The sequence below is a fragment of the Rhinoraja longicauda genome, chromosome 10, assembly GCF_053455715.1.
Source record: "Rhinoraja longicauda isolate Sanriku21f chromosome 10, sRhiLon1.1, whole genome shotgun sequence".
NCBI lineage: Eukaryota > Metazoa > Chordata > Chondrichthyes > Rajiformes > Arhynchobatidae > Rhinoraja > Rhinoraja longicauda.
The window spans coordinates 14,358,204-14,370,758 of NC_135962.1; the positions used below are offsets into that span (position 1 = coordinate 14,358,204).

The following is a 12,555-nucleotide window of genomic DNA, read 5'->3' on the forward strand; positions in this document are numbered from 1 at the left end:
CCAAATTGCCCACACCCACCAACATGTCCCATCTACACTAGTCCCACCTGCCTGCATTTGGCCCATATCCCTGTCCTATCCACGTACCCGTCTAAATCTTTCTTAAATGTATTGATAGTGCCTGCCACAACTACCTCCTCCGGCAGCCCGTTCCATACACCCACCGCCCTTTGTGTGAAAAAGTTATCCTATAAGTTCCTATTAAATCTTCCCCCCCTCACTTTAAACCTATGGTTTTGGATTTCCCTACCCTGGGCAAGAGACTCTGTGCATCTACCCGATCTCTTCCTCTCATGATTTTGTACACCTCTCTAAGATCGGAGGATCTTGTACACCACTATAGCAAAAGATAAGGCAGAATGGATCAAAGTCAAAATCTTTCTGTTAGCATTAAGAAAGCAAAGAGATCCGTGTACACTACTGGAATTGTGCAATGGGTGGCTAACTAGTAGGAAGGATACTGAGGGGCAACTTTGCAGGTTAGATGCACAGAGGGTGACTATCCCGTGTGGGGGAGGGAGCAACTATCCAAAATAGGGCTGGGATATGAATGACACCAGGTTAAAGAGAGGCAGGAAAACACAACATTTATGAAGGAGGCCATTTAGCCCATTGTGTCAGTACCAGATAAAAAAACAGCTGCCCATCCTAATGGCCATAGCTCCTTGAAAGTGGCAACACAAGTAGATTGAGTGGCAAAGAAGGCAGATGGTATGTTTGTCTTCATTGGGTGGAGCATTGTGTGTAAGAGCCAGAAAGTAATGATGTAGTTTTATAGAACTTTGGTTGGGCTGCATTTGGAATATTATGTGCAGTTCTGGTCATTCCAATGCAGAAAGGATGTGGAGACTTTGGAAAAGTTGCAGAAGAGATTTACCCACACGCTGCCTGGATGAAAAGGTATTGGCTATGTGGTTTGAGAGGTCAGACGTACAAATTATATTCTTTAGAGAGTGTAAGAAGGAACTGCAGGTGCTGGTATAAACAGAAGGTTGACACAAAAAGCTGGAGTAACTCAGCGGTTCAGACCGCATCGCTGGAGAAAAGGAACAGGTGATGTTTCGGGTCGAGATCCTTCTTCAGATTTCTTTAGAGTTTGGTACTTGAGGGGCAATCTGATAGAGGTAGATACAATAATGAGAGTCAAAGGGTGGAAATGACAATCTCCTGCCACCTCCTTAAACTATGGGTGATTTACCGTGGCCAGTTCACCGACCAGCATGTCATTGGCACGTGGGAGAAAACCAGAGCATCCATTGGAAATCCACATGGTCACAGACAGTAAGGTCTGGATTGAACTGGGATTGCTGGAGTTGCTTTATCTACTGCTCCATAATGCTGCTCTTTGCAACTTGCGCTCTTTCAGTGAGTTCCAGACCTCCATTACCCTCACTCCTCCTCCAAACTTTCCACTGATTTAGTTCATGATCCCTCTGCATTTTTTGTCGTTACTCTTTCTGGGTACCTCATGTCCCTCTAGCCACTCTATTGCCAAATAAAACAACGGTAGCTCATCAAATCATTCCCCCTAGCTATAGTTTGCCAATCCTGGTAACATCCCTATAAATCTTCATTGTGCCCACTCTATTACAGTCATCTTTCCTGTAACGTGCTGATTGGAATTGTAGGCAGGACTTAAAACTGTGGTCTGATTCATAGAACATTGAACATAGACCAGTACAGCACAGGAATCGTCTGTAGATGGGTTGCCACCTGAAACATCACCTATTCTTTTTCTCCAGAGTTTCGCCTGGCCCACTGAGTTAATCCAGCACTTTGTGTCCATCACAGGAATAGCCTCTTCAGCCAACGAAGTCTGCAGTGACTATGATGCCAATCTAAACTAATCCCAATTGGCCTGCACAAGATCCAAGTCCCTCTATTCCCTACCTATTCATTGTCTGTCTAAATGCTTCCTCAACGTTGCTCTTGTACCAGCTTCCACCATTTCCCTTGGCAGTGGGTTCCCGGCACCTACCACCCAATGTGTACAAAAAAATAAATTTCCTGGGAAACTGTAACTGTACAGCTCATTAAAGGTTGCAATTGGGATGTCATTATCCCAACGGGCAGAAGAATGGTGATTTCTCATCTCTCCATACCTGCACTTTGTGCTCATGTTTTAGGGGAAGGAAGGGCTCCTATTAGTCTCATGAAGATGGCCCAGATCGTGTGGTACATTTGCAGACTTGGAAGACATCTCAGAGATCCTTGGTTCGGATGAAAATTCCTCCTGAAGTTCCAGCCACAATTTATGCCTTGCAAACAGTTTGTTCATCTTCCTTTGAAGTTTGAATCACAGTCAGAAAAATGAAACAATGATACAAGTCACTTAAGACCGTTCTGTGGGGCAAAGACATTCAGACCCATAGATAGACACAAAATGCTGGAGTAACTCAGCGGGACAGGCAGCATCTCTGGAGAGAAGGAATGGGTGACGTTTCCCTTGGCAGTGGGTTACAGGCACCTACCACCCAATGTGTACAAAAAAATAAATTTCCTTTAAACTTCCCCTCACTCATCTTAAATCTCGGCCCTCTAGTTTTTGACACGATTTTGTCACTTCCACTCTGGGAAAAAGACTAACCATCTACACTATCTAATTTTCCTCTTAATTTTATATACTTCTATTGTGTGCTCTTCGAGAGTAAGAGTCCTTGCTCCTTTAATTTTTGCTTTAGCTAACAAAGGATAGTGTCCTGCATCCATTCTTAACCACCTTACTGACATGTCCTGCTAACATTAATGACTCTGTTCCTCTGCATCACTCAATGTCCTCACACATATTCTAAATACCATTGTCTTGTAGTACTTCTCCAAATGCATGCTCGTATCTTGTATCATGTAGAACATCACCTCCGAAGAGTCCACCAGGGACTATACTGGAAGTTGACGAGAGTGGGTTTGTGCCATCAGTGGGCCTGGATGGAGGTCTTGTAGGTTGCGTAGGTGGGCATGTCAACAGAGGATTGTGGGAGGGCATTCCAGAGGGAAATTGCTTCAGGGAAAAAAGACTGGCTGTAGGGAGTAGATGTGTGTTATCATATCATATCATATCATATATATACAGCCGGAAACAGGCCTTTTCGGCCCACCAAGTCCGTGCTGCCCAGTGATCCCCGCACATTAACACTATCCTAGACACACTAGGGACAATTTTTACATTTACCCAGCCAATTAAGCTACATACCTGTACGTCTTTGGAGTGTGGGAGGAAACCGAAGATCTCGGAGAAAACCCACGCAGGTCACGGGGAGAACGTACAAACTCCTTACAGTGCAGCACCCGTAGTCAGGATCGAACCTGAGTCTCCGGCGCTGCATTCGCTGTAAAGCAGCAACTCTACCGCTGCGCTACCGTGCCGCCCGTAGTTGTTGAACTACAAGTTGCTTGGTGTGGCTTCTTCTGGATCTTGTTGTTTTCTCTTTACGTTAAGCTTCCCTGCAATAGCTTCTATGTACAATGTTTCTGTTTGCCCGGCTGGTAACTTATTTTCTTCGTGCATTCTAAACCTTTCCTCCTGACTGTCAACCACTGTGCAGCACGGTGGCGTAGCGGTAGAGCTACTGTCTTACAGCGCCAGAGACCCGGGTTCGATCCCGACAACGGTGCTGTCTGTAAGGAATTTTTACGTTTTCCCCTTGATCGCGTGGGTTTTCTTCGGTTTCTTCGGATCTTCGGTTTCCTCCCACACTCCAAAGATGTACAGGTTTGTAGATTTATCCTTACAGTTTGTAAATAACTGCACAATGACAGTAGCCTTTCATTCCTACTTCCACAGATTATTGTGATTAGTGCCTGAAATTCTTTCCATCTCTTTAACAGTCTCCAATGTGTAATGAACATGATGATATATCCTTTGTCAAAGACGATGAAGCTCTAATACATCCTCTTTTACTGTGTTTATCTCATCTAGTATTTCACTCACTTGTCTTCCTTACATGTTAGCAGCGTTCTCTATTTTGAAGTCTGTCACAAGAAATTGATTATGAGCCCACTTCCGCACACTTGTCTTTTTGATCCCAAATGAACCTTATTCCTTCCTTAGTAATCAACTTGCTCCTTATGCATTTAGAAATAATGTTTGGATTTTCTTTTATTTTATACGTCAATATGTGTCCTATCCCTCTTTGCTTTCCTAATTTCCTTTTAAAAATTCACTCCTGCACCGTCTACACTTCCTGCTGTATTAAGCTCTTTGCATTTGGTATATACTTGCCTTCTTTTACCTTAAACTCAACACACCATTTTATCTGAGGTTCCACATTTTAGTTCCATCTTATTAATTTTGCGTGGGAATATGTTTACCTTAAACCACTTGAATCTCCATAAAACCATAAGATGTGGGAGCAGAATTAGACCATTTGTCATGTTAAGTCTGTCCTGCCATTCGATCATAGCTGATCTATTTCCCCTTCTCAACCCCATTGTCTTTGCCTTCTCCCCATAACTTTTGACGCCCCTTAATATCTCCTTTCTAAACATCTCCCATTGTTTCAAGGCTACATTAACTTCAAATAACTTTTTCCTGTCTACTGTTTCTAAATCTCATAACAGCCATGTGAAATTAGCCAAACACCAATTTAGAACCTTGTGTTTTAGTTTTGTTCTTTCACATAACCTACTGAATTTATAATCACTGTCACAAAAGTACCTGCCCAATTATATTCATTCCATCATCCCAATCTCCTTTCCTAATACTAAATTGAGAAATGCCCCACCCTTGGATCCAGTGGCTAAAAGGTTCTAATTAATACATTTTAGAAACTCTGTGCTCTTTGTAACTTTTATACTGACTGTATTCCAGTTAGTATCAAGAGAATAGAAATTTCTCATTGAAAGGACTCTCTCACAACTGTGTTTTTTGCAGTTGTCAGAATTTTCCTTATATATTTGCTCCACTATCTCCCTCAGATGCTTTGAGTGAAGGTGTTAAACCCCATCTATCTTCTTAGGTGATCACAAGAAATCCAAAGAGGCTATTTAAAGGGCTCAGCGAAGTCCTCCCTGTTTACTTTAGTGTTTAGAGAGACAGCTTGGAAACGGGTCGTTCGGCCCACCGAGTCTGCGCCAACCTGCAATCACCCTGTACACTAGCACTATCCTGCACACGAGGGACAATTTATAATTTACAGGAGCCAGTTAGTCTACAAACCTGTATGTCTTTGGAGTGTGGGAGGAAACCGGAGCACCCGGAGAAAACACACGCAGTCACAGGGAGAACATACAAACTCTGCACGAACAGCACCCATAGTCAGGATTGGACCCCGGTCTCTGGCACTGCAAGGCAGCAAAGCTACCACTATGCCACTATGCCATCCTTAAGACCTCCCTGTTGCTTGGGGTAATATTCCATCCTCATTACCGAAACCTTTATCTGGTGTGCTTAGAGTTGTTTGTGAGCTCTTTTTACTGTATGTCAGAGCTGGTTCCAAGATTTCAAACATTGCACCAGTCATAATGTTTCCTTTAAGAGGTTCATTGAATGTAAAACATTTCAGATGTCCTGAGGTTGTCAAAGAAGCCAAGTAAGTACAAGCATTCCTTTCTCCTAGATTTTAAACTGAGTTTGTCTTCCCTACCTTTAATGGCTGAGGTCTGATTTGATCTGCACCCAGTCTCTGTACCAGTGTAAGTTATGTGAAGTTGGTTCTGCAAGTTAAGCTAAGAAAAATCACAAAGGATTCTTTTGAAGTCTTCCAGCATAAATATATTGCTTCAGTGCAATGCCATTTTTATTTTAAAAAACAGGTAAGTGAATGATTCATTCTGTTCTTGTTCCAACCAGAGAATGAGAGTAAAAAGAAGTTGAGATTTGTAGTTGGCCCAGCAAAGTTCTCCCCTTGCTGTCTGTTGCTCAAGGGGAGAATAGTGTTAAACATTTCTAATTGCCTTGCATTGGTGTCGAGGCATGTAGTTCAAAGGAATGGTTGTCAGCAAAATTGGTGTTGTGAGCATTCCATTATGCATTTAGCCTATTTGCTTCAGGATATATTTCAGCTGAAATGGAGTAATTTGGGCGGTTCCTTGTACCGCACCGTTCACATATTGCACACTTCAGCAGCTCTGGAGTATGTGTCGTGTACAAGCAAAGTAAGACGTATGTGAGAAGCAACCGCACATACCAAACAAGTCATGGTTTTTGGACTTCAAGAGAGAAACGAGCCAAGCACAACAGAGATGTAGCGTGACATCTCTAATTTCCCTCTCCCCGGACACTCAGTCTGAAGAAGGGTCTTAACCCGAAACATCACCTACTTCTTTTCTCCAATGATGCTGCCTGACCCGCTAATCCAGCATTTTTGTGTCTATCTTCGGTGTAAACCAGCATCTGCAGTTCCTACCTACCACCGTAGTGTGCTACTTGTTTCACTCATCCATTGTGGAAGTCTGCAGATGTTTCTTTGCGGACAGTAAGAAGAATCCTTGTGGCATCAATTTTCCTGAGCTGTCGACCATCATAGTAATTAATTTGCAGTCTTGCCCACATCAGCACCCTGTGCACTGCTGAAAGAGTGCTGAACTGACAGGGCCGCTGTCTTTTCAGATGAGACTTAAATCTAAGTCTGCCATCAGAGATCTCTCTACTTCAAAGCAACTGCTTGTCACAATCTGGCCAATATTTATCCCACAAGCCACATGCTAGCTTATCTGGTCCTTATCACATTGTTATTCAAAGGATCCTAATATGTATAAATTGGCTGTCACATTTTCTACAAACTCCTTCCAGACAGCAGCAGATGTCAGGATTGAACCCAGGTCTCTGATGCTGTTAAGCGGCAGTTCTGCCAGCTACAACACTGTGCCATTTATTAATGTCTGGTACAGTACTTCAAGGTAGCAAGCCTTACTATTTCCTGCCGCAGCACAAGATCGGTCTGCACCTCAGCCAACACCAGTATCTGTACCCATAACCCAAGACAGCATTGGTGCCTGAAGTGTAGAAAGGAACTGCTGATGCTGGTTTACACCGAAGATAGAAACAAAGTGCTGGAGTAACTCAGCGGGTCAGGCAGCATCTCTGGAAAAAAGGAATAGGTGATGTTTCGGGTTGAGACCCTTCTTCGCCTATGTTCTGGACAGGAATTTTCTGTGCCCATTGCCTAGCACAATATTGGACACCTGAAACAGGACAGTTGCCTGTCCCCTCACCCAGGAGAGGGTTAATGCATCATTTTGTGACCTAGGACAAGATTAATGTCCGACCCAATTAGCTGAGATGTTATCGGTGATCTGAGGCAAAACTGCTGCTTGGGTTCTCAGAATTCAATCTGGAGATAAGAACGTGGGTGAGTTTGGAACATTGATTACTGTTCTGGAGGCGAGGGTACTACAAAATGAGCCACAGTTGAAACCCACCATCTGCCATTGTAATATGTAACAGTGACAGAGCCAAATGATAATGGCGATTTGACCACATACCTGAGAGTGTTAACTCTTCCCATCGGGAAGGAGATGCACCATAAAACTGCACCAAGAGCCTGAAAAATGTAATGTCCAGGTTACAGAACAGCTTCTTGCCTACAGCCATCAGGCTATTAAACACTGCAATCTACAAATAAGCACTGAACTACATAGACTTGGGGGCATTGGTTTTGTTTTTTTGCGCTATAATTATTTATTTGTTTTATGTGTGTGTGTGTGTGTGTGTGTGTGTGTGTGTGTGTGTGTGTGTGTGTGTGTGTGCATACATACGTACACACACACACACACACACACACACACACACACACACACACACACACACACACACATATATATATAAAATATATATATACACAGTATATACATACATACACATACTGTACATATATATGTACATATACTGTATATATAAATATAGGAAAAAAGACTGCAGATGCTGGTTTAAATCGGAGGTAGACACAAAATGCTGGAGTAACTCAACGGGTCAGGCAGCATCTCTGGAGAGAAGGAATGGGTAACGTTTCGGGTCGAGACCCTTCTTCAGAGGCTGAGTTACTCCAGCATTTTGTGTCCACCTTCTATATATATGTATATATATGTATGTGTGTATATATATTTTTTGTTTATTATATTGTTTACAGAGTGGAATGATTTTTATCCACCTCAGTGGGCAGAAGGGGGCCTTAGCTTAATATGTTATGCAAAAGGTTGTATCTTCTCAGTAATCCCTCAGTTTTCCAAAGGGTTAGTACCAGGTTAGAATTTGCACTGAGGATTCAGGAGTGGGACTTGAATTGCCTCAGTCCATCTGGTAAAGACACTGTTAGGTCTAGGCTTCCAGGGATTACACCCAGCAACAGAGAAGGAATCTTTTATGCAGTCACTCGAGATTACAGATGCTGGAATCTTGAACAAAAACCTGATTAGTAAGGGTGTCAGAGGTTTTGGGGAGAAGGCAGGAGAATGGGGTTGAGAGGGAAAGATAGATCAGCCGTAATTGAATGGCAAAGTAGACTTGATGAGCCGAATGCCCTAATTCTGTCCTATAATTTATAAACTTACGAAAAAACAAACTGTTGGAGCAACTCAATGGGTCAGAAAGCATCTGCTCAGTCTAAAGAAGAGTCCCGACTTCTGTACGTTGACTGTTCATTTCCCTCCAAAGATGCTGCCTGACCCGCCGAGTTCCCCAGCCGTTGGTTTTGTGCCCATGATAGTTTATGTACAAGTCGTGATGGTACACAATGTGGTGATGTTCTTTGAGATGTCGATGTTGCCACCTGCCCACTATCCTTGTTGTTTTTGGCGATTTGTGGTGGTGCTTTAGAGGGAGCTGTGGGCCATTGTTGCTGTGCAACATATAGATGACATGCCAATCGGGAAAGGAGAGAACACTTGAAGTCACGGAAGTGGTGTCCTTGTCTCGATTGACATTGGGTTTCTTGAGTGCTGTGAGGCAGGCAAGTGGAGAGTGTCCATCATACTCCTGCCCTGCACCTTACAGATGCCAGAAAAGCCTTGTAACGAACTGGGAAAAGATTCATTCACCACAACACACATAGTTTCTGCTATGCTACAAGTGGTGCGCCTTATTTTTGGTTAAGTGGTTTATTTTCTGGTCATTGCTATTGATTGCAGAACACAGCAATGGTAGTCCTATTAAATGCTAAGGGAAGGCTGTTTGCCTCTCACTTTCCTGGTTCAAACCACTGCAAGTAAGTTTACTTGTTGCATATTAACTTAAAATAAATTAAACCCCATTCAGACTTAAATTACGTTTATTGTCACTTGTACCGAGGTACAGTGAAAAGCTTTTTTGTTGCATGCTAACCAGTCAGTGGAAAGACAATATATGATGACAATCAAGTCATCCACAGTGTTCAGATACAGAATAAAGGGCTTTACTAGCTTCCAGTTTGGAGCTGCTGGTTTTATTCCTAAATGTGAAACAGTGGTGCAGCTGGTAGAACTGTGCCCTCACAGGTCCAAATTTAATCCTGACCTCCGGTTCTGTTTGTGTGAAGTTTGCACATCCTCCCTGTGATCTCATGTCCCTCTAGCCCTTCTATGCCAAATAAAACAATGGTAACTCATCGAACTATTCCCCATAGCTGTAGTTTGCCAATCCTGGTATTATCTCTATAAATCTTCATTGCGCCCACTCTTTTGCAGTCCTCTTTCCTGGAATTGTCTGCAGCATTCAAAACTGTGGTCTGATTCATAGAGCATTGAACATAGAACTGTGCAGCACAGGAATAGTCTGTAGAAGAGTCCCGACCCGAAGACACATCCTTGTTCGCCAGAGATGCTGCTTGGCCTGCTGAGATACTCCAGCACCTTTTGTCTCAGTTTGGTATGTTAATTAGCCACTGTAAATTGTGCAGGTGTGCAGTGGAATTTCTGGTGAGTTGGTGGGAAAATGGGAACAATGCGGTTGGCCGAATTTGGACTGTTGTGTGAAGTTCAAGTCATCTCATTGCAGGAAGGATGTGAAAACTTCGGAGAGAGAGAAGATGAGGTTTACCAGGATGCTGCCTGGTTTGGATGATATTAGCTATTAGTAGACACTGGACAAACTTTTTTCTCTGGCATATCAGAGGTTGAGGGGCAGACGTGATAGAAGTGTACAAAATTATAAGAGGCATGGATAGGGGAGACAGTCAGAACCTTTTTCCCAGGGTGGAATTGTTAAGGGCTAGAGAGCATAGCATGGGTGGCATGGTGGCGCAGTGGTAGATTTGCTGCCTTACAGCAAATGTAGCGCCAGAGACACACGCACACACACACACAGTCTGTACAGAGTTTGTACGTTCTCCCCGTGACCTGCGTGGGTTTTCTTTGAGATCTTCGGTTTCCTCCCACACTCCAAAGACGTACAGGTTTGTAGGTTAATTGGTTTGGTGAATGTAAAGATTGTCCCTAGTGGGTGTAGGATAGTGTTAATATGTGGGGATCGCTGGTCGGCGCAGACCTGGTGGGCTGAAAGGCCTGTTTCCACACTGTATCTCTAAACTAAACTAAACTAAAAAGGTATGATGGGCATTATGAGATGTGTGGGGCAATTCTTTTTAGACAGATTGATAGGTGCCTCGAAAATGCTACCTAGCTTGGTGTTTAAGAGGATTTTAGATAGGCATATGGATATGGAGGGATGTGGATCATGTTCAGGCAGAAGAGATTATTTTAATTTGGCATCATGTTTGGCACAGGCATTGCTGGATGAAGGAACTGTTCCTGTGCTGTACTGGTCTATGTCCTAATGCAATGGGATTAGTGTAACGAGTGTTAGTCTCTCACGTTCTTGGGACAAACCAGGGCACGTATATGTATACTTGTTGCATATTCACTTAAGTGTACATGTTTAGAGATACAATGCTGAAACAGGCCCTTTGGCCCACCGGGTCCGCGACGACCAGCGATCCCCGCACATTAACTCTATCCTACAAACATTAGGGACAATTTTACATTCATACCAAGCCAATTTTACTTACAAATCTGTTCATCTTTGGAGTGTGGGAGGAAACCGAAGATCTCGGAGCAAACCCACGCATTTATTTCATTTTGTTTAGTTTAGTTTATTGAGGTACAGTGAAAAGCTGTTTTGTTGTGTGCCATGCAGTCAGCGGAAAGACTATGCATGATGACAAACAAATCATCCATGGTGTACAGATGTGGTGTGCAATTCAGTGACTCTATGAATCCTATTTATTATGTTATTAGTGCTGCACATCATGATGGTCTTTGAGTGTGTGTACAAGCGTGCGTGTGTGTGTGTGTGTGTATGTGTGTGTGTGTGTGTGTGTGTGCGTATGTGTGTGTGCGTGCACAAGTAAGTGTGTGCCCGAGCATGTGTTTGTGTGTGGTGCAAGTAATCTGTGCCATGTTTCCTTCTTCAGGGCTGTCCCAGTAAGCAGCAGGTGCTGAGTGCCATACGGCAGATGCAGAAGCTGCTGTCCACACAGGAAACCCAGTACACACAGGGCATTCGCATGATGAAGAGGAAGCTTAGCCTGTTGCAGAACACAATGAACAAACAGGCCCCCAAGCACAATGGTGAGTTTGGTGAAGTGTAACGAAATAGGAGTTACACTCAAGGAATGTCTTAGGTCATTTCATCCCACAATCCCGTCCCACCACTAATTCAGATGAAAGCTGGACCAGTTACCCACCTTGGTTTGTTTGTAACTGCAGTAAACCCTCATCATAATGGACCATACGGAGGGATTGGTGTCCATTATTGCCGATTGTCAGCTATAACTGAGTAAGGCATTATTATTGTTTAAGTAGTAGAAACAAACAACTACAGTTGCTGGTTTATTACAAAAAAGGACACGATTCTGAAGCAACTCAGCAGATCAGGCAGCATCTCTGGAGAACATGGATAGGGGACGTTTCGGTTTGAGACGACTCTCAGTCTGGAACTGGGGCTGGAATCCAGGTGAGTTGATGGCCCTGGCTTGCTGGTGGCCGGGGGAGAGGCGAGGATCAGCAGTCATTGGTCGTGGCCTGCTGGCGGCTAGAGTGCAGGTGAGAGTCGATAATGGCGGTAGCCTGGAAATGGCAGGGTAGGCGGTGTGAGGCAGGGGTGGCATCAGCAGATGTTGGTAGGTCCGTCTGCTGTAACCAAAATGCATTATAAAGAGACCCGTTAAAACGAGGGCTTACTGTAATGCTCAAATATCGCTGTTTCCAAATTTTCTTCATTCAGGTACTGAGCATTTCTGATACCCTTTTTGTAAAGGAGTACTTTGTGACAACATTGCTGATTCTAATTTGAAGATTAGGCTCTTTGATTCGGACAGCTTCACCAGAGGAAGCAGGTTGTCTCTTAATTCATTAATAACCTTCAATTATTTTGAACACCACAAACGGATCATTATATAATCTTCAATTCTTGGACAAAACATGTCTGTGCATTCTGTCTATATAATCTTAGCTTATTTCAGCAGACTCTTCCTAAACACATTTTTTTTTCTGTATGATTACACTTCTGCTAAACACCTTGAGACATTTTACAGCTTTGAACATATTAAATAAATACAATTTGCTGTTCACGATATACGTTGTTGTATTTGCTATTCTTATTTCAAATTAAAGACAATAGACAATAGGTGCAGGAGGAGGCCATTC

General features: G+C 43.2%; 1 protein-coding gene across 1 annotated transcript in view; it reads left to right on the plus strand.

The window, feature by feature from the left end:
* LOC144597612 (fibulin-7-like) overlaps nucleotides 1–12,555 on the plus strand; it is a 51,359-nt gene that overhangs the window by 14,277 nt on the left and 24,527 nt on the right. The window contains 1 exon segment of the mRNA XM_078407118.1: nucleotides 11,322–11,478. Within this exon segment, the coding sequence (XP_078263244.1) occupies nucleotides 11,322–11,478 (157 nt within the window).